The following is a 24,310-nucleotide window of genomic DNA, read 5'->3' as shown; positions in this document are numbered from 1 at the left end:
GAAGTGCTAAGATAAAATTACGCCAAAAAAGTATTTAAATAAATTATGGAATGTAATTTAGGGATGGAGACAATTATATTCCTATTTCTAGCATTTATTCCTCAAATAATAGAGGAAAACGGGAATGTAATTTAGGGACGAAGACAATTATTATCACCCATTTATTTAATACAGTATCTAGCTCCAATAACTAATGGTTCTACTACATACTTTGACATAAAATTGGACCACTTGCTTGCCGACTTTTCATGGCAATTGGCAGACATAATATACACAAAAGACATTACATACATAATGTAAGTTATCCACATAAATGAAAATGATAGTAGAACATAATTTAGCATTATAATATTAGTTTAATATTTGTAAATTGTATTTATTAGATTTAAATAATTAATTAGTAGTAATGTACCCTAATTGAGGAGGATCGATGTTAAGGGACCCAACTAGATATTGGTGACCGGGTAAACTAACACTTGTATATATTTAAGTATTTAACCATATAATTTATGTTTGAAGAACAAAACAACAAAAAATTATCTGTTTAATATTGAAGACATATCTGCGAAAAGACAATGAAATATTCTGAAGCCCTTCACAAGAATACTTATTATTGCTTGTAATCAATGAATTTAATTTATGTGATATTTACTTGCTTGATTAACTGTTAACGGACCATCTCAACCAAAAGCTTAAGCTGATGGTTGAGGCCCAGGAATATGCTTTATACTCTATCATTAACTTCTCAATTAATCACGTGGTAAGATGGAAGAAATTTTGATATAAAAATATATAAACATGATGGAAATTTACAACTTTATATGACGGCTATTAGTCTTGTTACATGATGACTTAAATTAATTGAGATAATCTTATACTTGTATATACTAGTTGTTGGCTCGCGCGCTACGCGCGCGGTCCCCCAATGTGATTTCGTCTCCATGATTAGTGTGTAGTTAGTTATAGTTTATGTGTTAATGAAATTTAATTTTGCTAATGCTCACTTTAGTTATGTTATTATACATAATGATGCAGGCATAGAGGCTAAAGTGGGTAGCATCGGATGGCACGCAGTAGGCATATGAGCATGCTGTTAAGGGGAATGGTTGTCAAGATATTTAGCATTTTTTATAACAAAAAGATTGTAAGAAATGGCTATTAATATAGTTTTAGTATTGTAATAGCTTTATTATCAACTAATCAAATCATTACAGTTTTCCCCTAACATTTTCTTGAATATAGTCTTGTTTTTTTGGTGAACATCCTCGAGTATTCCTTTCTTTCTGTAATCATCAGGCTTGATCCTCATTACCTAAATTGCACATAACTAATGCTTGAAGTAAAATTGGAGTGGCTTATAATATAATGTCAAATTATCCATTATTAGAATAAAATAAAGTGTGATCCTGAAACCATTATTTATATGAATAGAAATTGACCTCTGGAAATGGAATAAGTAAATTAAATTAATAATTTAGAAGAATTAGATTTAATTCTTCAAATTTTAAATTGTAAACAAACTGTAAAGTAATTCAAGCACTACCAAATATTTTTGACATGGACAACAATTGTAGTAAAGTATTAATTTATCATTATGTAAAATTGGGTGGTGCGATCAAGGTGATTGGAGGATTGACAAAGATGGTGCAATCAAGGCGATTGGAAAATTGAGTGGAAGATTGGCACATTGGGTAGTGCGATTAAGGTGATTGGGGGATTAACAAAATGGATGGTGCGATCAAGGCAATTGGAGGGAAAAATATTAACTCTACAATCCTTTAATAATAATGAATGCTACTTCAATTTCAATTACTAACTATGTTAAGGAAATTCTCATAACAATGCAGAAGGGAAAAAGGAGGGGAAATCATGAAAAATTGCACATGTTCACTCAAATGTAATTGCTACTTAAGTTATAAAATACAAGATTTAACACAAAGCATCAATGACGTTGTTCTGCAGCACACCCCACAAAAGAGTGAAGAGCTTGAACTCTTTTGACTTTTCAGAATTTTTTTGAGCTTGAACTCGGTAAAGAGCCTCCTTCTCGATCTCCTCATTTGCCCTGAAATTAATCATAGTAGACCAACAATAAGAAGTACGATCACTCTCATACTCAGCTATAAACCTATCGAAATCCGCTGTCCTTACCGCAGGCTCAAATCTCATGCCTGAATTATTTACTTTATTTTGCTTCAAAATGTCAGCTAACATGAAGCCAAATTCATCCTTCCAATCCCCCACCTAATTTTAGAAAGGAAAAGCCCATTTCAGAACAGATTATTTATTTTAATGCCCCATGAACATTAATTATCTGTAATCAAAATACAAAGTAGCAAAAATCCTACAAAATCAGAAAAGCATAAACACAGAAAGTAGCAGCTTAAAATTCACATATATTGTTTGAAACCACATGTACCCACACTGGAATTAACCTAAAAAATTAGTGCGTAGAGTAATAAATCATCGAAAAATATTTCATATTGCTTCAAAATGTCAGCTAACACAAAGCCAAATTCATCCTTCCAATTCCCCCACCTAATCTCGCACCTAATTTAAGAAAGGGAAAATCCCTTCAAGCAAAGGCCATGTCTTATTAGAGTATACTCACCACCACAGGCCGCATAACACCAATATTGCTGGCCAATCATGGTAAATCCCTTATTCAATTAAATAAACAATAATTTATACCTGATTCAATCATACATTTCCTGTACATAGAAACCTATAACATGAAGAGTGCGGACGAAGACCTTAGCCACAATTTGCACAAATTAGCTGGTATTATAAGAGTTTTTTTATGGAGCCTTGACAGCTGAATCAGAGGTAACCTTTTGTGCCTTAAGAGAGACATCCTTTACCAATCGAGCCATTTTCAAGACAGCCCCTGAGAATGAACCAAAAGGAAATGTCATGAGGCAATGTTCCCACAACAGTAAATTTTGCAGTGTTGTATGACAGTAGAAAGGCATGAAATACTAATGATTCACATCTATGAAACTTACCAAAATCTTTATCGGCACTTGCAGCATGGAAAATTCCATATTACACCTATCCATTTTAACCTGGACTTTACATGATATCCGATTACACAGGTTGTCAGATACACAAGCCGATCTCACGAAGGACTCTCATACCCTACACTTCTGCTGCCACTTGTTATACTTGCATCAAAAATAAATTTATTAAGTTGCAAATGACAAATTAGGGGAGCATTTATATTAGAGATCTTCACCTGCACTTGTCACTATCAGGATTTAATTTTCCAGGATGTGATTTCATATCCATCCTGTTGCTGTTCTCTTTTTCAACTCTGTGGCAATTAAACCTTTGGAAGAAGTTCTTGGCTGCGTAGCTTGCTGCAGGTAGGTTCATGTTGAGCAGACTGACACAACCTCCTTGATGGCAAAATTATTAGGGTTAGAAGCAGCAAATAAACTGTGAATCTTCATATCACACAAGACCAGTTACATGCATCCTGAAAGTTAAGTTCATCTAAGGACACAAAGGCAACACGTAATAGCTTGCCTCCCTTCTAATTTGTCTACAAACTTCAATCATGATACTCAAACTAATATTTACAGTAGAAAATGATCAAATACACAAATGTGTCATCCACTTGTTTGTAGTAAAGCAAGATGATCTATAATATCAACCAAAACCACTACTCATAGAGAATCCTGCTGCAGAATACTTAGCAAGAGCTCGTTAATAACATTAAAGCCCTTAGGTTAGAGTTTTTGAGGGAACTGATCCATAAATTATATTTTCTGAGCTTTTATAAAATAATTTATAAAGTTAATTTGAAAATAATAAAATTTTAAAATTAAAATCTCACCCTGAAGGCTTTCTAATGTTATCCCACATCATGACATGGTTTCACCTTCTTTCTTTTCTGTTTTTTGCTCCTTACTAAATCTTTCAACCAAATGTCAGTCCAAGACTTCTACTTAGTGAAATTCTTAGCTTTATAGAATAAGGATACTGTCAATTTATTTTATAACATTATCAACCAATTTCATAATGCATGGTTAATTGAGATGTCCTGAAAAAATCAAGGTAAGACTGTAATTTTATGCATAGAATAGCAAGGTGCCAGGGTTTGATTCTATAATTTCTAAATTTGGCAATATTTAGTTATTTATTCACTTTCATGAGAGTCAAACTAACATGTAATTAACCCTACACTATTATTTATAATGAATTTCAAAATAATAAAATTTATATTATAATAATAATAAATCAACCCAACTCACTAATTATTTAAAACAATTCTTAAGCAATGATCTTAGCAACACAAAGAAATATTCAAACTTCAACAAATCAAACATAAAGTAATGGTACACAATTCGAATAACATTTGGTATGGCCTAAATTTACCCTTTCATTTTAACCTTCATAATGCTCCATTTCAAAAATCACCCAAATAGCGCAAAACCGGATTAACAGCTACCAAATAACAATCAAACCAACAATTTTCTTCGAAAACTAAATTAGCAAAACTGATCCATACAATTTTGCAGAAAACCCCACTTTAATATTAAAAAACATTTCTTTGCAAAAATTAAATTAAAAACTGCAAATCTCATGCAAAATACACCCATGATAGTAATTGAGTCATTCCCCTTAACATTTGGGGGAAATCAATTACCCTTATGTTATAGATTCTAACATAATCACGCTTGTGAAATCAATTACCAAGCTCACTCAAACATGCTCCATGGTTTAAATTTGGGGGAAAAAATAGCAACCGCTTAGAAAACTTGAAATTTAGAAAAATAGAGAGAAAGAAATTACCCGAGAGTTACAATAAGCACGATCGGAGGAGGAGAAATAAGGGGAATTGCCTAGAAGCATAGTAAAATTTACAATCACCATTGACGGACTTCCTTCGAAACCCAATTCTACAAAATAATCAAATTGCACATTAATTTGATTCCGTTTTCTTTTCCTCGTAAATAAGATAACTAATAAATTATAATCTTAGAATAATATGTAATGAAAACATACTAAACATCTCCATTGAAGACAAATGGTCCCCTTACAGCAAAATAAGCACCCACTTCATTAGTTAAAAAATTCAATCCACTAAATGGTTGAGAATGATCAAGTGATTTCTGATTCACTAAATATCTTGAGATATCCCCCTTTCTACGCAATAACAAATGATTAAGATTGAGTAAGCTCTACCAGATACAAGAAAGGTGAAAGAACTTATGGATACTCAACCAGGGTAAAATTTGAAAAAAGATAGCAGTTCCTTCACCTGCTCACAAAGTGCACATAGTCTTCCAAGTGCCATTTTCCCATCATCACTTCTGGTAACAACAGCAGTTCCAACCCGTTGGTATCAAGAGACAAGACCAAAATATTAAAATTAGGCAGGAGAAAAAACTTAGAGCCTGTTTGAAGAAAGGGGGGTAGAAGCTTGAAACATATCACTTCAGAGACAAATTTAAAGTAGAATTTAAGCAAGAATTTCTCTTCCCCTACTTTTGTGGATAAAATTCAAATCTTTATTAAACCAATATAACAGAAAGAGATCATCAATACTTATTAATCCAATAACCATCATCTAGTAATATTTCCTGATTTATTTATTAGTAGTTCAACTAAACTCAAATTCTAGCTCCATCATCATCATCTTGCTTTCTTACAATAGTTCAGGTTAGCTTCCACCACTTATCCTTCAATTTCCCCATCATCTGCATTATCCCCCCTCCCCCCAAGTCATTTCATCTACCACCATTTTAGAGTAATCTTACTTCGTTGTTGTCTGTGCCGTACTTTGAAAGCTATATCTTTTAGTTGCAGACTTGCAACAACAACGAACTACATATTCTTCTGTGTTTAATTTCCAATTTGCTTTACTCTGATAAGTATAGTAACTGGTGAGCAAGTGCTAAAGGGGTATCACCAAAAGTCAATGTCAAACTTGCATATTCTTACTAAACTAACAGAGATTGGAAAAAATACATCGATATAACAGAATTATTTAGCAGCTTCAATGAATTCCGCCGAATTCTTCACCGTGTTGTTTAATCAAACAATCAATTAACCACACACAACAAATTAAATAAATATTCACAAATAAAAAAAAAATCAATCAATTGAATACGAAAGTACCAAGAGAAGGAGAAGAAATAGCGGAGCAGGTGAGAGAGCGGCGAAGACGAAGAGGTTGATAGGAGCGTCGGAGATGAACGCTGGAAATGAGCGAGAGGAAATCCGATGGTGGTGATGAGGAGAGAGAGGAATGCGAGGTGTAACAGCTAGGGCATCCCATTGACAGAAAAATCAGAATAACAAAAATTTACAAAACTCAGCATCCCAACCATTGTTGGACCCAAACCTGAGAAATGGCCACAAAAACCAAACTGAAAATTGATTACTAATAACAATTTAAGTTCTATGATCATTCAACTACCAATTTAATCATAAAAATAGTTAGCAAAAATAAAAAATCGAACAACTCAATTAACCTGTTTCATCGATTCACCAGCAAATATAATCAGAAAAATACAGAACAAAACCCCTATTTCATACCAGAATACAATACAAAACAAAAATCCCATTTCATCATTTCACAAGCAAATAAAATTAGAAAAAATTGAAAACAAAAATTGAAGAAGAAGATCGTACCCATAAGAGAAGTATCGAGAAGGCTGTGAGCAAACAAAACTGATCAGTTGGATTGGTTGAAGATAAAAAATGAAATAAAGCAAAATCAAAGCAGGAGATGTGAGGATGAGGACTGAGGAGAAGCAAAAGCAGGTAAGAGAGAGAAATGGGGGCAACTGAGCGTGGGCAGTAAAGCAAAAGGTAGGGGCCAAGAAACAACTAGAATGCCAAAAGGAAATGACCAAAACAGCCCTGGCAATTTGGTCAATCAGAAAAAGGGGCTGAGGGCAAGCGGGTCATTTCCCTGTTCATAAGGAACAGTAAAATGGGGAATAGTAAGGGTGCTTGGGCTTTTATATATGTTATGTTATAAATCAGAAAAAGGGACTGAGGGCAAGCGGGTCATTTCCCTGTTCATAAGGAACAGTAAAATGGGGAATAGTAAGGGTGCTTGGGGCTTTTATATATGTTATTATAATATATATATGTTATAAATCAGAAAAAGGGGTTGAGGGCAAGCGGGTCATTTCCCTGTACATAAGGAACAGTAAAATGGGGAATAGTAAGGGTGCTTGGGGCTTTTATATATGTTAGTTATAGATTATATTATTTATATTAGTTACTATTTCTTTAAATTAAGTACATTGCATCTTTGCAAGCCATACTTTTTACTGTTTGAAGTTGACATTACTTATATAAGTAGGTGACCAATACCCACTTTTACATAATTTAAAAAGGCAAAAAAAAAATAATCAAAAACACAAAGGGCAATAAAAAAAAATCAATTATCAAACATAGAAGATGAAAACAACAGAGGCACGCATAGCACGGACAAGATTTTTTAAAAAAAAAAACAAAGAAGAATTGCAGAATTTGGCAAAAAAAAACATTTATATGTACTATGCTACTGTTGAAATCACTCTTGACTATGGACGTGTTACTGTTCTTAGATTTGTTCAGTGTCAAGCTTGTTCATTTGATTACTTAGCTATTACTTTGTCCTAATTTTTACTATATATATCAATCTAAATTTTGCCCAAAAATCACCTTTCCAGCCTTGCAATTTCACTTTTCCTCTAAAAGTACTCCTACCTTAAAATTCTTTCAAGTTAGAAATGTAATTCTTAATTCCATTGCTATACTGCATGTTCAATTTTAGCATCTGCTTGCTGCTGTAAACATAATAACCACTTAAGTTGTAAAATGTGAAAATAAAACAAAAAAAAAAAAAAAAAAGCATAACATAAATGCATGCTAGATTAGGAAAATAGCCTACCATCTATTGTAGAATCTGTTTTGCAAAATATTTAGATGGCTGAATGTCTGTTGTTTTAATAACTTTTTTTTTATGCATGTTAATGTAAATGCTATTCTGCTTTCTGAGAATATGTCTTTGGAATATGTTCTGCATATTGTAAATTACTTTTAATAGACTCTACTTATTAAATACTGCAAATTGAATTCTTTTAAGGTTTCTTACATGAATATTTATGACTATGTACAATCTACATAGAATATTCTGAGCCTAGGAATCTTCTGCATGAAATACATACTAAACAATAGAAAGCTATTGGTTATATTTTTTAAAACGGATAATATCATTAGTGTGAAAATATATTAGCCCTTCTGACTGTAACACCTGCCTGCATCAAACATTGTTAAACTACTATTAAGAAGTGTTTTTCTAAGATTCATAGTAGCTGAATTTCTGAAATTGGAGTACATGTTTTGTTATTTTGCATGTAATGAGATTTACAAGTTACAGATCGTTTGGATCACTTGCATAGTTTGCTGTTAACACCACTATATTTAACATTATTCGTTTCAATCAAGCAAAATAATTCTTTATCACGAATCTATGCACCTTTTTAAAAGCTCTGTTGTAAATCTATATATATAGTTGTACCAGTACTGATTCTGGGTTATTTCAGAATGTAACTGATCTTCAATATGAAGCTTGAACCAGTTTATTTGGATGAACTGAATACTCAGAGCAAGGATTACAAGGTCAGAGTTACAGTTACTGAAAAGGGTCGTCCTCGAGAATCGCAAAAAAAGCCTGGATTAGTCTTCCAAACTCTCATCATGGAAGATGAGAAGATGAGTCTGCTTCTACTTTCTACTTTATTATTCAAATCCCACTTATACATGGGTGTTTGTGTAAAATCCTTGTGTTGGAGCATTTTTTCAGAAGTCATGTTATGCTAAAAAGAACTGGAATATGAAATCTGTAGCAATATCCTATTAGGTAATTATATCCGATTCATATTATAGTAATTGTGTATACTGAAAGATGGAAAATTGTATAAAATCTATACAATCTTCATTTTGACCAAGGATTCAATAAGTGTAATTATATATGAATGCCTTAGTAGAGTTGCCTTTATATGGTCAACTCCAACCAAGAACTATATAGCTGAAATTGCTTGTGTTTAATTCCAACCATGTGTTATTCTAACCATGTGTTACTCTTTGTGTTTCACTTCCAATCGACTCATAGAAAAACAAGATGCGTTGTGCTCTTTTTGGAGAACAGATAAAGGCCTATGAGGAGATCCTGAAACCCACTAGACAATATGAAATATCCAAGGCTTCCATAGGCATTGTGGATGATCAGTTCAAGTTCAACCTTGAAGAACTTCCCTTCCAAATGACTATTGGACAGCAAACTGTTGTGCAGAGGTTGAACCCTGAAGCTGGCCCTATTGTTCCCAAGTATCAGCCTCTGTAAACTATTCCAAGGATAGCTGATCCAGACAGCAGATTTGGTATACATTTAAATACAATAATTGCAGTCTGTATAATATCATACCATGTAATGTCTAACTTAGTTCTACTTATATTCCTTGGCTTTAGATGTTGTTGTAGTAGTTCTTTTTGTTGAGGAACAGCCACGCATGATTTCTAATTCACGTGGACGTGAGAGTCCAGTTCGTGAGATAGTTGCCACTGATACAAGGTTACTTCACTTTTGAATAATTGCTCTTTTACTTTTACCAGGGCTTATTACTTATCACTCAACTGTTATGCTCACATATATTTCCAAACCTATGTAACAACCATGATCAAACTATCACCATTTCAGCATGGAATGATCTTGCTCTCAATGACTGCAATGCACTCAACAACTGGGCTGACAAGTTTAATGTTGTAGGCCTCACTTCTCTTAGAGCTCAAAACACATCTAGAGGTTAATTACTTTCATATTATTACACTTCTATTTTACAACAACAATTACACTCCATGAATTTAACAGGTAATAGTTAGTGCTACTACAGGATTCATTTTGAGCACTACTATGTCAACTCGATTCATTCATGAACCTCAAGGAGATAGAGCAAATGTGCTTCGTGAATGGTACATTTCTTACAATTCCATTTATCATGGTACATTGATCTTATATACTGAAATCGATCATGATTTATATCTTCATTATAGGGCAAAAGTGTACCCACAAGTGTTGCTTGATAGGCAGGCTAGAGTGCTTACTGTCAGATACCCCAGTGAAGAGAAAAAAATCTACACAATTGCAGAGCTGAGAAACAAAAAGTTTCAAATTTTAACTCCAGTACTAGCAGCTTTATTCAATAATATTAAAGTGTCTATCTTTTGCTAACGGCTGAAAATCTTCTTTTGCAAAAAATACAACCATCCAATACTATGCAAGAAGAAATAGCATGGATAAGAGTCACCATACCAAATGCTGACCTGAACAAGATTCATGCCTATGCTGGCTGCCAAGAATGCTCTAAACGCACAAATCTTCCTGTGGGATCTCGCTATAGTTGCACTCTTTGCAAAAAAACAGATACTACCTCTGTTCACAAGTAACTTATTCCTATGCTTTACCAACCTGTACAATCTATACTTAAAGCTGCTTCTAACTTCATTCCATCTTTGTTCAATAGAGTTACATTCAAGTTCGAAGCAATAGATGACATTGGAACTATGTCATTCACCACTTTCAATGACGACACAAAGAAACTCTTCAGAAAGTCAGCAACTGAGATTTCTAGCATGAAGAATACTGTAAACAATCCTTTCATTTATCTTTGTTTTGCATTCTTAATATTAATATTATGCAATGTTCACTCTTAATATCAACCACAACCAGTTATTTTGCGCTTCTATTGAAATATACTCTTAATATTCTGGCCCTTATTTGCTAATTTGCATGGAAAATCTACACTTTTACTGAACTAATACTTACACTGGCAATACCTAAACACCTTATACATGTTCCAGGAGAACTTAGAAGCTTTTGCAACTATACAAGAGATCCTTTGTACCAAACCATTCTTTATCAAGGTGGGACCCACAAAGGAGTTGTCAATGAACAATGTACCCATATGGACACTGAAAACTATTGAACTGGAAGCTGAAGAAGAACAACAACCAATGTCTGCAATGGATACAGACTTAGAAGAATCTGTCTTAACAGAACAAGAGAGGAAGCTGCAGAGAGATATGATACTCGAAGAATAAGCACTTGGTAAAAAGCCTCTGGTGATTGAGTTTAACTCAAACCCTGCCACAGCCCAAAATCCAGCAACCAGGAATGATGCCAGAATTGCTGAACTTGCTCAGCTAGAAGAAATGAACTTAGCCTCCCAAAAATTTGATTCGGACATGTTCCTGCTATCTGAGCCAAGTTTGGAACCCCTTCAGCTTCCTGAAATAAGCACCCCACCAAAGGAAGTACTTCCAAGTTGGACTAAGATTTCTCGCAAACGTAGCCCACCAAAGAGAAAAGAATCTACTTCTTGTGACTCAAAGCCAAGTAAAGCTGCTGATGACAGCCCACCTAAGAAAAAGGTGAAGACAACACTATTTCAAGACACCCATGTCGAAGAAAGTTCTGATGAATTCAGCTCTCCAACAGCTCAGCCTGAAAAGCCATGAAGCTCTCAAGTGCTTAGGATACATAGTCACCACCTTTTGCCTCTACTAATGATGATAGTAAGATCAAACTTAATGTTGCTTTATATATAAGTTACACACTGCCTGATTTATAGACAGACATAAATCTTTTGGGGGTTTAGAAGGAACAAATGTGAACAAATATTGTTCCCTATAAACACCAGTTATATCAGTAGTAATGCTGCTAGGTACATTAGAATATAAGTGTAAGTTTAAGTGGTAATATTAGTATTTTGGGAAAAAGGCACCTATCATATTGGCAAGTATGCATATATAGTACAAATTAGTATTACCATGTTTTGCCTAATGAAGCAAAAATAATCTATGTACTGGTATCCTTAAATCAGGATTATTATATATAATATTAGTAAATTTTAGTACTTTCCCTGCGTTTTAAAATTCAAAGTTTTGTGTTTTCTTTACAATCACCTATATGCAATTAATTTTAACTATCATGCTATCATTCAATTAGACTGATTTACTTCTCTGTGTTGAAGCAACAATTCATAGCATAGGCATACAATACTTGCATAACACCGTTGTTTTAGATGTTTCAATGTTTCATTCTCACAAAGCATATACTACTTGCCTATACTGATTTTGCAAAACATACATTCTCAAATCTAAACCAGAAAGTACCAACCGCATTTAGATCACATTTACATGTGCATAAGTTATTTGAAAAAAAAAACAAAACCAAACAAAGTAGATATAATAGTAGCTACAAACAGTCTATTACATAACAATTTAGCCCCACATAGCTTAACAATATTCCACATTTTAGTCAAGCCTTAGTTGATAGAGTTGATAAACAAAACAAACTTCTATGAACTTAATACACATTATTAAAGAACTTCCTAAACCCTTTTCATTGGCTAATCATACTAGAACTAAATCCACATCAAACACTATAGGATGACCTTCCCTATATTTGAAGAGCCCAACTTCGTCCACCTGAACATTGTAATACTCAATGAACTCTCTGACTCCATTCTTCAAGGAACATTGAATGATTTTATTTTTCTTCATCACAATCTTCAATTCAACATCAAATTGTTTATCAAAATTTTGTAAGACCACGACAGTTGTTGGAGGAAATCCCATGAAATGTTCTTTCGCAAAAGGCAGAGGAATATTCTGCAAACACAAGATCAAAATGTTACAGGCAGCAAACAGGCACAAGCATACAACAGAAAAAATCAGTAATATACACTTATGGAAATAAGCTTCACAGAGTGTACAAGCTATATTAGTAAACTTCATAGAAAACTTACAATTATAGCCTGATCGAAGTACTTTTTAGTGAAAGAAAACTTGAAGAAATATTCACCGCACACATCTGCAAGTGCATCGAGCCAGGCATTTGCCTCCATCATTTTTTCAGAACATCCTTCAATAGCTGGCTTACGGCCACGCTTCTTGCCAGTGTTGCCAAATCCATAAGTTTGTCCTGCTCCCACACTCTGTGGAGGTCCAGTGCGGTAAATAATTTTAACCGCAAAAGAATTATTACTAATGTACTTAAACATTAGCACATCGCCAACATTTAAACTATTATCATCCATAAAATCTGACCACCCTATGTCGAGATACATCTTCCAACCATTGTCAGATTCTTCGTGCAACAGAGTAACAAACCAAGATTCATCATTACCGTCTACTAACAATTCAATGTTGAGAAAGCCATCTTCTAAAACCTCTTCCAAACCATCAGGAACACGCTATAACATATAAACCGCCGAGTAAGTAGATATAAGCATGCAAAACAAAACTAAAAATACAAATCTTACAACCTATAATGTTACAAAAACCAATTAATGACTCAACTCTCTTAAACCGCTGAACAATTAGAAAACTGCAGAGACTCAATAGCAAACAAATCATCAATTCCACATCCAAAAATCCAATTAAAGGTTATACCAGAATTTCCATATTAATCACCTCTCATTTCAATACAATGAAACTCAACACTAGATTACAATAACTGCACAACCACAACACCTATATATTTTTAGCCTAACCTCTAATGTGTTTGTATCTGTCAACCACCTCTACCCCTCCTACGTTTCGCTCAATTTTCACAGTGCAAAACCATTCGTCAAAATCATACTATATTACGCCCAAATTTTAACAGCATGTTCATAAAAAAAATTATCACATCAACCCTAGAATTCACAACTCAAAGGCTTATTGCAATTCCTCTGCCGAAAAAAAACTTTAAACAAAAAACAAAAACCAGAAAAACAACAACAAGCAAAACCAATACACAACAATCAATGCATAAGCCTTCTCAATTTTAAACATTCAACATGAAACATATCACAAAAAATACACCCAAACAAATTCAAGTAAAACCAAAACAAGTGTGCAATATACAAAATTCAACAAACCCTTACTTTTGTCTTACCAGTTTATCACAAGTCTCTTTTTCTACACGAACGGTAAATGACAGTGCAAATTCACACATTGCTTTTTAGATATCCAATGAAAATGTGTAAGGTTTTTTTTTTTTTTTTTTTTTTTAAACAGCTCACAACAACTACGTTACCACCGTATATAAAGCCTCATGAAGTTTAAAAGACTTAGTATACAATACTATTAAATGAATAATAACGTAATTAATTAAGAGACACATATCTCAATGTCTATGCGTGTAATACTAGACTTACAGTAAGGCCCAAATATTGCACAGGCTTATTTTGCCTATAGGTCAACTTACAAATGATTATATTCCTTACACCATTGATATAGTATGGCAGCACATACTTCCCAACAAATTGTATACAAATATCAATGATAGAATGTACCTATGTTCTGCAATATTCCTGATCCCTGTTTTTTTTAATTTTTTTTTTTTTTTTTTTTTTAAAAAAAACAAATCAACCACACACAATTTAAAGAAATAATACACTACAACTACCCATGAGAAATGAGCTAGCCCTTAGTCACACCTTTTGTAGACACCAACATGTTCTTCCACATACAACACTCCACCACATGAACTATAACATAGTTCCAGTAATACAGGGGCATCCATAAGTGCTTAAGTTGATAACTACATTGTGTATATATAAATTCATTACTAATATTGTTAAATTACATTTGTGCTGACATACATATTGTAACCCGTATCCAAATCACCGCATCCAAACATCACCCATAACATTCATAGCATTACGTTGGGGGGGGGGGCGCGCACCAACAACTAGTTTATATATAGTGAAAATACATATCAAATGATAATTTTTGAAAAAAATTAAAACAAAAAAAATTGAAAAAGAAATATGAACGAGAGAATAAAAAAATGAAGAAATTGCGAGTAAAAAAAATTGGTGGTTAGCATCCGTCATCACTAAAGGAAATTAAAAAACATAAAAATGAAGGCTTAAGAACAAAAAAAAAAAGGAAATAGAGAGAAGAAGGGGAAAATTGAAGGAAATGACATTATGCAAGGGCGATTAGGCAAACTGATGGTAAAATTAAAGGTTTTGAACATTGTTTGTGGTAAAGTAAAAAAATAATATATATATTTTTAAAACCAATGAAAAATAATAATTGTTGGTGTTAATTATCAAACTTCTCTTTGTTATTTTATGAAAGTTACATTGTAATATCGAATTTTATCAATAATTCGTATTTGGAACAAAATTAATCTTTTATTAGTTGGGTCAAAATCGTATAGCGCACAATACTAATATAGTTAGGGATAGTTGAGTTTAACCTATTTATACTTATTTCAAAAGTTAAGAATAGATCAAAATAAGTTTTGACATAATTTATTGTGTTTGTGTGCGATAATAATAATAAAAAAGCATTACGAAACTAATAAAAACCACACTTGATATATTTTTTCATAATAGATTATTATATTTATACTTAGTTATGTGAACTTAATGTCAATATAACATCAGAAATTCGTCCACCCTATGCTAACATAAAAACCCTTACTTTTACAAGCAAAAGACGTTATTACCCAAAGATAAATTAGAAATTGTTATAAACACTCGAGTGTACCATACACTCGGGGTCATTTGCTCATTTAATTAACAAATGAATAAATAATACTTTTACTCATTTATTGGTTAAATGGACAAATAACTCCAAACATACGATACACCCGGATATGCATAATAGCCTATCAAGATAATCACCTCATGCATGTTTCCCTCCGAGATCGGCTAGCTCTTAAACAAGCCCGTATACCTTAGTCGTAGCTCGTAGTTGTAAGATTTAAACCAAAGTGCATTAAAACATTCATCGTAAACAATGGATACTCAATACCTCATACAACGCGCTTGAGCAAGCTACCACAACACTCGCGACCACATGCATCCACGTCACACAACTTTCATTTAAAAAAAAAAACTGATTGGTCCGTCAGACGTGTTAACACCTAGTAGGCCCCACAATATCTCTCACACATTAAAATCACGTGACAATCACTCTCTCAACCTCGCAAACATCTCTTTCTTTCTCCTTCCCACCTACTTTTATTTTCATGGTCTTGTAAAAAGTGACAAACACTAAATATATATTTTTATAAAAGGCGTTTGAAATCTCAAGCGGCAATTTCACTGTTTCTCTCTCTCTTCCTTCATTGAATTTCTGTCTTCTATCTTACGGCTAGATCGAGGAGAGAGAAAACTCTGTTTAGAGAGAGAAACTAAATCAATCAATAACAATGGCGTTTATGTCGTTTGTTGGTCGAGTACTCTTCGTTTCTGTCTTCATCCTCTCTGTTTGGCAAGAGTGAGTTTTTTTGGGTTTTTTCTTTTAGATCTGCTTGTTTTTTCGTTTTCATATTATTAATTTTTATTTTAATTTGAGTTATTTTGGAGTTAATCTATAGATTGCTGTTGTAATTGTTGAATTTAGGGTTTCGAGTAGGAAGTTGAAGTATTGAGGAATTTGAAATGTGCGTTTTTATGTAATTTGAAATTTAGGTCTTTGTTGCAAATTGATTTTGATTTTTGTTGATCTGATGCTATTAGTTGTGTTGTTTACTTGCATGAATGCTTGGCATTCAATTTTAGAGGTGAACTCAGTGCTAAGAACAGCTTGGATTTGTCGTAAAACGATTTAATTGATTGATTTGATCTGATTTAAGATCTAGATCAGTCTCCTATATGTGATTGTTGACTTTAATCTCGTCAGATCTTCGTTATTCCATGATTCCTTCACTTAGATTGACTTACTGTCGACTTGTCTCTAGTCGCGAATTCTCCTGGAAGTTTAATACTACCTCCGTTCACATTTACTCGCAACTTTGGAATATTTTATGTCTCTCAAATAATACCCCAAAGTTGCAAGTAAATGTTAACGGAGGTAGTAAATCGTTTAAGAAGCATTGAGAACTGTTATCATTTTACTTTCTTCGAATCAATTTTGTCCGTATTTTACAATGTATGTAAAAGATGTGCATAGTTTCAATTATTATTGTCTCAATGTGAATTATCAAAATTTAACTTTGTATATTTTTGGCTTTATATGTGTAAAAATATTAATGATCAATGATGCACAATTGAGTCAGAAACTTTGGGAATTAAGGGAGTGTATGCTTTTTTAGTTACTTTGCCTGACTCGAAGAAGGGGTTTAGTTTTATATTTCGGTAACCTGTTTTTTACCTTGTGAGTTTGGAAATTGTTATAATTTATAAACTAATGCATTTGTAAATAGTGATTGTGCTCTTGTTTAGATCATGCTTTCCCATTTCTGTTGGACGCTTACCTACTCATTCATGGTTAATTCCTTATGGAATTTACTACTTTTCATGAATGTACTTTGTAATGCTTGTGACATTTTAAGATCAAATTTTGGGAAGGATTAGTAATCTGAACTTCTGAAGTGTTGATACATTGCAAAGCTAAGAAAGCTTTCTTAATTCATGTGTTACTGGATTAGGTAATCACTGTCTTTTTTTGGGTGTTAAGCCACAAAGTTCAAATGATGTAGATGGAATTGAAAACCTGGGTACCCCAAGATTTTGAATTTTTTGTTTGTTTGTGGCATTACCAATTTACCATATAAGAAAAGGGGTGTTCGTTTATAAGTGTATAACCTCTCTCTCTACGTTATGATTTCAAACGAATTGCATAACCTCTCTCTATACATTATGATTTCTCCATTATTATCTGTTTTCATATTTTCTGTTTGTATGAATCTGCAACACTACCATTTCTTTTAGGGTGGTTATTTTGCTTGTGGACCTGCTACATTACCATTATGCTGTTCTTACAGTATAACTTTGTTTCCTTTTTGTGTAGGTTCAATGACTTTGGTGCTGACGGTGGGCCCGCGGCTAGGGCATTGCGTCCAAAGTTCAATGCTTTTTCTAAACATGTGCTATCACACACTGGGTTTAAACTGCCTTCAGTTGAGGTGAAAATTCATTTTGCCCTTTTATTTATTACCATCACGGCATCACCGTGAATATCATTCTGATCATTACCTGTATACTTTTTTCACTGTTAAGCTAATCTCCCTTTTTTTAACAGATGCAACATTTAATTGCTGCCTCAATAGCCTTGAAGGGACTTGGAAGTCTTCTTTTCATATTGGGAAGCTCTTTTGGAGCTTATCTTCTCGTAAGTAGACATTAATCTTGCCCCTCTTTTGTGCTCAGCCTCTAGCCTCTGACCAAGTTGTGTAATGGTTTAACATTGCCTTACCTCCCTTGTACGTTTATTCATACAGATTTTGCACCAAGTGCTTGCTACCCCTATCCTGTATGACTTTTACAACTATGATGCTGATCACAAGGAATTTGCGCAACTCTTTGTCAAGTTTACCCAGGTGAGGTTTAACTGATGTATACAATGCACATAGTTCTGCATCAGACTTGCTTGCTTTCTTTTTCTGCTTTAGAATTCAGTTAGTGTTTCTCATTGCTGTAATCTGTTACTTTGTAGAATTTGGCACTTTTTGGCGCTCTGCTTTTCTTCATTGGCATGAAGAATTCTATGCCAAGACGGCAAGTAAAGAAGAAGGCCCCCAAGGCAAAAGCAATGTAAGAAGAGTTTGGGAGTTTAATCGTAGCTGAGGACAAGGACACAAGCAAAGGATTATGAGAACTGTTACCCTTTTCTGGACGTAATTTTTGTACCCATTGTATCCATTCCCTTCTAGTTGTCGCTGGATCTCCTTTATTTTAACCTACTCCGTAGTTTCTTGATTTTGGCTCTTGCTGTATTTTTTTTCTTCCCAACGTAGACTTAAATCTTATATTGATGTTAATGCAAAGATATTGTAGGCACATTTCATATTTTCATGGTGATACATGTCATATTTAGACTCATTATATACTGCTTTCAAACTTGAAGGTTGCAGGGGATGTTTCTTTTCCATATTTTTGCTAAAAAAAAAAAAAGAAAAAGTTCATTGAGGGCGTAGAATCTTTAGTTCATTCTATGAAGACAAGTCACATCTTTTGTTTGAAATGGGCAAGTTGTGGCAAGTTAGTCTTTTGGGGATGTTTAGTTGTTCACCAATATCTTATACAAGTGTTTCTACTTCCTGTTCTACTGGTTGTAAATCTTGTACTTCAGTTTTCTTTATACAAACAAATGATGTTTTGGGCATCTAGTTATAGGCAATGAATTACTCTCTTCATCCCTTGTTTTTTTTTGTACTTGCATAATTTTTTTGGGTGTCCTTTTGAGATTGCTCCACATTTGGTAAATATTTTTACTTGCAACCCCAATTCCTTTTCACTTTATTCAAATTGAGGAAGTATTGGTTTTACTTTTACTAGTAAGGTCCTATTCCTTACACTTTATTCAAATAATATTTCGTAAAACTAATTTAAGTCTATTAATTTCAGCTTAATAAATGTAAGTTTAGTTTGGTAAAAATAAATTTTAATCCGTAAAATCATTAAAAACAAATATAATAGCAACTTAATAAAATTAATTTAGTTTTAATAGAATATTTTCATTTCAGCAAAAATAATTTTATTTCAGTAAAAAGAAAATGTAGTGAATAGGGCAAACATAACTTGGCTTAAAATTGAAAATTAAGAATTTAAACTTTGATGAAGCATAATAAGTTATAGAACTATTCCATTTAAAATCAAATATTGTACAATTAAATGAAAGACGAAGTAAAATAATAAAAGTAAAAAAAGGAGAAATTAACCCAAAGTTAAGACCATATTTTCTTCAAGTAAATGAAAGATGGGGTAAAATCGCAAAAGTGAGAGACAAATCTACCCAATTTAAGACCACATTTTCTTCACCTTATTGTTAGGAAAATTAGGTTTAATTTGATACAAAAACGTTTTTTTAACAAGAAGTTTTATTGTTTTGTATTCTATTAACCCGATTTTCACTAATCTGAACTTATTAGACCTTATTAAAATTTATTTAGTTGTAATCTGTACTTGGACAAAACTTTTAAAAACTTATTACACCTGAACTGAACTTATCTAAATTTAATTCACCTTAAATAAATGAAAATAAGGTGAACATCACAGATTCTTAGGGCCTGACCTGTTCACTTCTACTTATTTTCAGTTCTGTTCAGTTTCAACTTAATTTCAGTTCTGTTCAGTTGCAATCAGTTGAATTCAGCTTCAGTTAGTTCAGCTCATAATTTTCTTCTCTCACACATCAGTTTAGTAAATGTGAATAGACCCTTAGTATACTCCGATAAAAAAAAATAAATATTGGACGGTAGATTTGACCCGACCCGGCCCGATGCAAAGTAGATGAGCAGATTGGCAGGTCTGTGCAGTGAAACCTCCAAAACCAAAAATTCATCGTTCTCCTCCGGAAAAACGAGTTGAAGAGAGAGAAAGTTTCAATGGCGTCAGGTTGGGGAATATCAGGGAACAAGGGAAGATGCTACGACTTCTGGATTGACTTCAGTGAGTGTATGTCTCGTTGTCGTGAACCCAAGGACTGCTCTCTCCTTCGCGAAGATTACCTTGAATGCCTTCATCACTCCAAAGAGGTTTCTTTTACTTTCTCTCTTTTTCCATTTTCATTTTCCTTTTTTTTTTTCACTTTCCTCGTCCCCATTTCTTCAATTTCCGATCTTGCATTTCCCCTATTCTTACATTGTTGCCCCCTTATAAAAACCCTAATTTTATTATTGCCTGCTTATTTTCTTCTTGTTTTTTTTGAATAGTAGATCTTGGTTCTATAATTATGTATTTGTTTGTTATTTGATTTGAGGAGTTGCACTTTTAACAATTTTGAAGATTGCTGCTTGCAATTTTTTTGGGTATTTATTTGATTTCTGATCGCGAATTTATTCAAACTATTATGGCTTTGTAATTGTCAAATTGATTGGTGTCTGACTTCTTTGGAGTTTAAGCTTCAGCCTTTTCTGATTCCAGTTGCTTGGAGATTAAATGTATATGAAGTGATACAAAAATTCATTAGTAACTCACTGTTGTGATTATATATTCAGGGAAATTGAACATTTTTAGAAAAATGCCTTGATCTTTATTATTAATTCAGTAATTTTCTTGAGCTGGATTGTCTTATCTTATTCAAAGTATCAGATATAGTCTAATTAATTTATAAATATTAACCCCTCTTGGGTTTTCTTATTTTCCTGTTGAACAACATTTCCAAATCGAACCTTATTTCACTCGCACTCTTATATATTGTCAACATCATTATGAATCCCATTTGCCAAACTAACGACCGTTATCTAAAGTGATCGGAGATATGTTACAAGCCTATTTAGGCGACGAAAATGAGAGTGGTTTAAAGGGAGAGAGAACAGGACCCTTTCATGGTTGGTCTTTGAGCAAGCTAAATTAGTTTTTTTAGCAATAAATGGTAGATATATAAAGCTATGAAGCCTAGTGTTTAGATTAGTTCTGGGTTCTATCTATAGTCTGAATGACAATGTTGGAGTACGAATTCATAATGTCATATTTTGGAAGTGATTTCCTTAGCCAAGGTATGGCTTATGTATTTTCAGGAATCTGTTACAGTAGCTCAGTATTAGGTGGGATCCTTTTCACAACAACTGAGATTTCTGAGGTTTGATGGTTGCTGGTAACTAGTGTCACCTGGTAGAAGCATGTAAGCTCTCAGTTATAAGAGCAAGGCATGCAGGTGTAGAGGCATGCAGGTGTAGAAAGTTACAGAATTGCCCCTATATGCTATATTGAACCTAGTAATCAGGTGTTTTTGTGGCCTCATTTGTTATCATTTCATGTATATTATGTAAAATCCTTCAGTAGAAGCAAACTAATGGACTCATCCAAGCAGGTTCAAGTGACCCATAGTATGTTATACCTGTCCTTACCCCCGACGATTCTGTTTGTCTAGCGATTAAGTAGGTATTCAATTGGGGTGAATGACAAGGACTTTGGAAGTAAGGCTTCTTATTGGGTTTGTTTGTGGGATAAAGCTGTTTCCTTGGCCTCTCTTTGAATTTATGTCTTTGGGGTCTTTATGAGTTTATCTCTTTCTGATGTATAATGTGATTGGCGCACAAATTTTCCACGCGGGTTTGTTGGACTCTTTACAATATTTAATACATGATTTCTTGGTTTTTCTTAGGAAAAAATAACGTATAAATTAGTTCGTAGGAAAATCCAGTTGATGATGACAATTTCCTGTTTTTTCGGGTTTACTTCAACATGATGGAGTGTGAGTTCATCATACAAGTCGTAAAACTTTAAATTCCTCTTGAAGATGGCTACAGGAAATGAATGGGAATTCTGAAATTGATACCAGATCATTAGTGATGCAGCAAACTAGGTTTATGATAACTGACCAAATCTGGCTATCTATTCATGTTTGAGATTGATTGAAGTATAAGCCAACCTTTTGTTGGTGTTGGTGTAAAATCTGAGCTTCCTAGTTCATAAATGATATGTAATACAGTTGAAATGATGTAAAGATACATATATGTTCATGGCCCTTAAGTGCTCATTATATTTTTAGAAATGAAAAACAAAGGTGGCCTCTGCTTGATGTAGTTTCTTGTAAATCCTTCATTCAATTATAATTTAATTTTCTAGTGTCATCAATTCATCATGAGAATTTAGGCGAAGTCTTGGGCACATCTAAAATTGAATAGTTATTGGAACAAAGAGAATAAATCTTCTTGATGACTATGGCTAGCTAGGTAATGTTTTGTAACTTATACAGCTAGGCTTTGAAGGTTGCCAATGGAGAATTCTTTTGCTTCCTTTGATAGTATGCTTGCTTTATAGTTATTATTATATATTTTTATCTTTCTGTTTTTGGTTTCCATGATCTGAGGTTACCACTTTAACTAATTGCCAAATATGCCAATGCCTCATTGGTAGCTCAGATCGTGGAAACATCCCTGCTCATGCAGTTTGCACTGATGGTGCCAAGACTGCCAACCAAGAGTACATCTGGGGACGGAGGCTCTCATTAGAAGCTTTCATCTTGTCCCAAATCACATACTCCATCTTAATTAGATTATAAGACGCATATAAGCTGTCTCCTTTTCTAATACATTAATTATATTTGACTGTGTAACCCAGTTTGCCACTAATTTATTTAAGTGATGAGGATAAAAGCTACAAAAATACAGTAGCATGGTTAGGCACATTGTTGGCATACTTTATTTTGAGGCTTCCTACGTATTTAAGTGTATTTGTTTGATTAATTTGCAGTTTCAACGAAGGAACAGGGTGTACAAGGAAGAACAACGTCAGATAAGAGCAGCTGCAAGGAAGGCCAAGGGCGAAGACAATAGTGATACTCATACTCATCACTGATGAGCTATTATGATAAATCTTGGAATTCCGTAATAGAAATTCTGTTAATTGATTTCGACTGGAATTGCACTATATGCGTTTTTGAGTTTGTCAATTCATCATGTGCAAATTGATGAGGGGAATTTTTGTTCTGCTCGGTTTATGTGAAATAAACATTGCACAAAATATTGTTGCAACATTCTCATTTTGGGTGCTTCAAATTTGGCAAAATTCCACTTACGGTACTTTTGATTTGGGGTATAATTCTACTTAGGGTTTCTTAGGTAAATTGCACTCTAATGCTCTTTTTTTTTTTTTTTTTGGTTGTTGTTTCATGCATGATGCATCTTTCTTGTCAAACTAGATTTAGGCATTGTTGTTCAGGGTAGTCTCACGGTTGGAGAGCTCTTCAGTTTATTCTTAACTTTAGTTGTTGGTAATATAAATAAGGGAACACATGTAAACAAATAATTTTAAGGTTACAAATATTTGGATATTTAGGAGCATTACTATTACACTCATACATTTTTTCTCCACTCTAATAATGATTGACCAAAAACCACTAGGATAAACAATTTCCTGTGGCACTAATGTAAATTTATGTTTGCCATTTGAATTGAAGGAGTAATAAGCATATTGTACTTTAAAATAAAGGTTAATCTTAAGTAAATCAGAAATAAAGGTAAAGTGACGTTAATGGAGAGCAACAATAATTTCAATGGCAAATACTAACAACTTCAAGGGTAGGGTGTTTATCGTCCTCTGCTCGGGAGCTCCATTGAAGCTACTATTGAACCTTTTCTTCTTCAATTCTTTAACGGAATACCCTTTCCGTCCCATAATACATGAGGCGTTGGACTTTTTTTTCACTATTCATGCATTAGGTTTGATTATAATTTTTTTACTAGCATAATAAAAATATATTTTACCATAAAATATGTTGTTAAGTAGATTTTAATATTAAGTTTTATAATATAATTTTTAAAATAATTTTCATTACTAATATTTAATTATATAAAAATAAAGTCAAATAAGAGAGTAGTTATTTTGACACTATCAATTTTTTCTTTTTA

The 24,310-nt window shown here is 33.3% G+C and overlaps 3 protein-coding genes and 1 long non-coding RNA gene across 12 annotated transcripts; 2 read left to right on the top strand and 2 right to left on the bottom strand.

Moving 5' to 3' along the window:
• Positions 1-1,754: 1,754 nt before the first annotated feature.
• LOC110689290 lies at positions 1,755-6,802 on the bottom strand. Of its 9 annotated transcripts, none has more exons than XR_002504885.1 (8): positions 6,643-6,802; positions 6,127-6,352; positions 5,267-5,318; positions 4,798-5,151; positions 3,006-3,395; positions 2,692-2,887; positions 2,152-2,244; positions 1,755-2,065 (listed from the first exon to the last, which is right to left on the bottom strand). It is a non-coding gene; the product is annotated as an uncharacterized LOC110689290 (long non-coding RNA). The 9 variants fall into 9 exon arrangements; XR_002504886.1 differs by having other exon boundaries at positions 2,152-2,887; positions 3,006-3,164; positions 3,236-3,395; XR_002504882.1 differs by having other exon boundaries at positions 2,152-2,887; positions 4,798-4,904; positions 5,011-5,151.
• Positions 6,803-11,985: 5,183 nt separating this feature from the next.
• Positions 11,986-15,118, bottom strand: LOC110689289. The gene is made up of 2 exons (XM_021866038.1): positions 12,816-15,118; positions 11,986-12,678 (listed from the first exon to the last, which is right to left on the bottom strand). Exons 1-2 carry the CDS (start codon positions 13,134-13,136, stop codon positions 12,421-12,423), a joined length of 579 nt encoding a protein of 192 aa, XP_021721730.1. The 5' UTR covers positions 13,137-15,118; the 3' UTR covers positions 11,986-12,420.
• Positions 15,119-16,056: 938 nt separating this feature from the next.
• Positions 16,057-18,841, top strand: LOC110689287. Its single transcript, XM_021866036.1, has 5 exons — positions 16,057-16,290; positions 17,806-17,920; positions 18,037-18,126; positions 18,236-18,334; positions 18,451-18,841. The coding sequence occupies exons 1-5, from the start codon at positions 16,223-16,225 to the stop codon at positions 18,550-18,552; spliced, it is 474 nt and encodes a 157-aa protein (XP_021721728.1). The 5' UTR covers positions 16,057-16,222; the 3' UTR covers positions 18,553-18,841.
• A 1,417-nt stretch (positions 18,842-20,258) lies between these two features.
• Positions 20,259-23,501, top strand: LOC110689286 (NADH dehydrogenase [ubiquinone] iron-sulfur protein 5-B-like). The gene is made up of 2 exons (XM_021866035.1): positions 20,259-20,491; positions 23,154-23,501. Exons 1-2 carry the CDS (start codon positions 20,342-20,344, stop codon positions 23,256-23,258), a joined length of 255 nt encoding a protein of 84 aa, XP_021721727.1. The 5' UTR covers positions 20,259-20,341; the 3' UTR covers positions 23,259-23,501.
• The last annotated feature ends 809 nt before the right edge of the window (positions 23,502-24,310 follow it).

This window comes from Chenopodium quinoa, unplaced genomic scaffold (assembly GCF_001683475.1).
Source record: "Chenopodium quinoa cultivar QQ74 unplaced genomic scaffold, ASM168347v1, whole genome shotgun sequence".
NCBI classification, from domain to species: Eukaryota; Viridiplantae; Streptophyta; class Magnoliopsida; order Caryophyllales; family Amaranthaceae; genus Chenopodium; species Chenopodium quinoa.
Note: the sequence above shows the minus strand (reverse complement) of the source record. Positions and strands in the feature narration are given on the sequence as shown.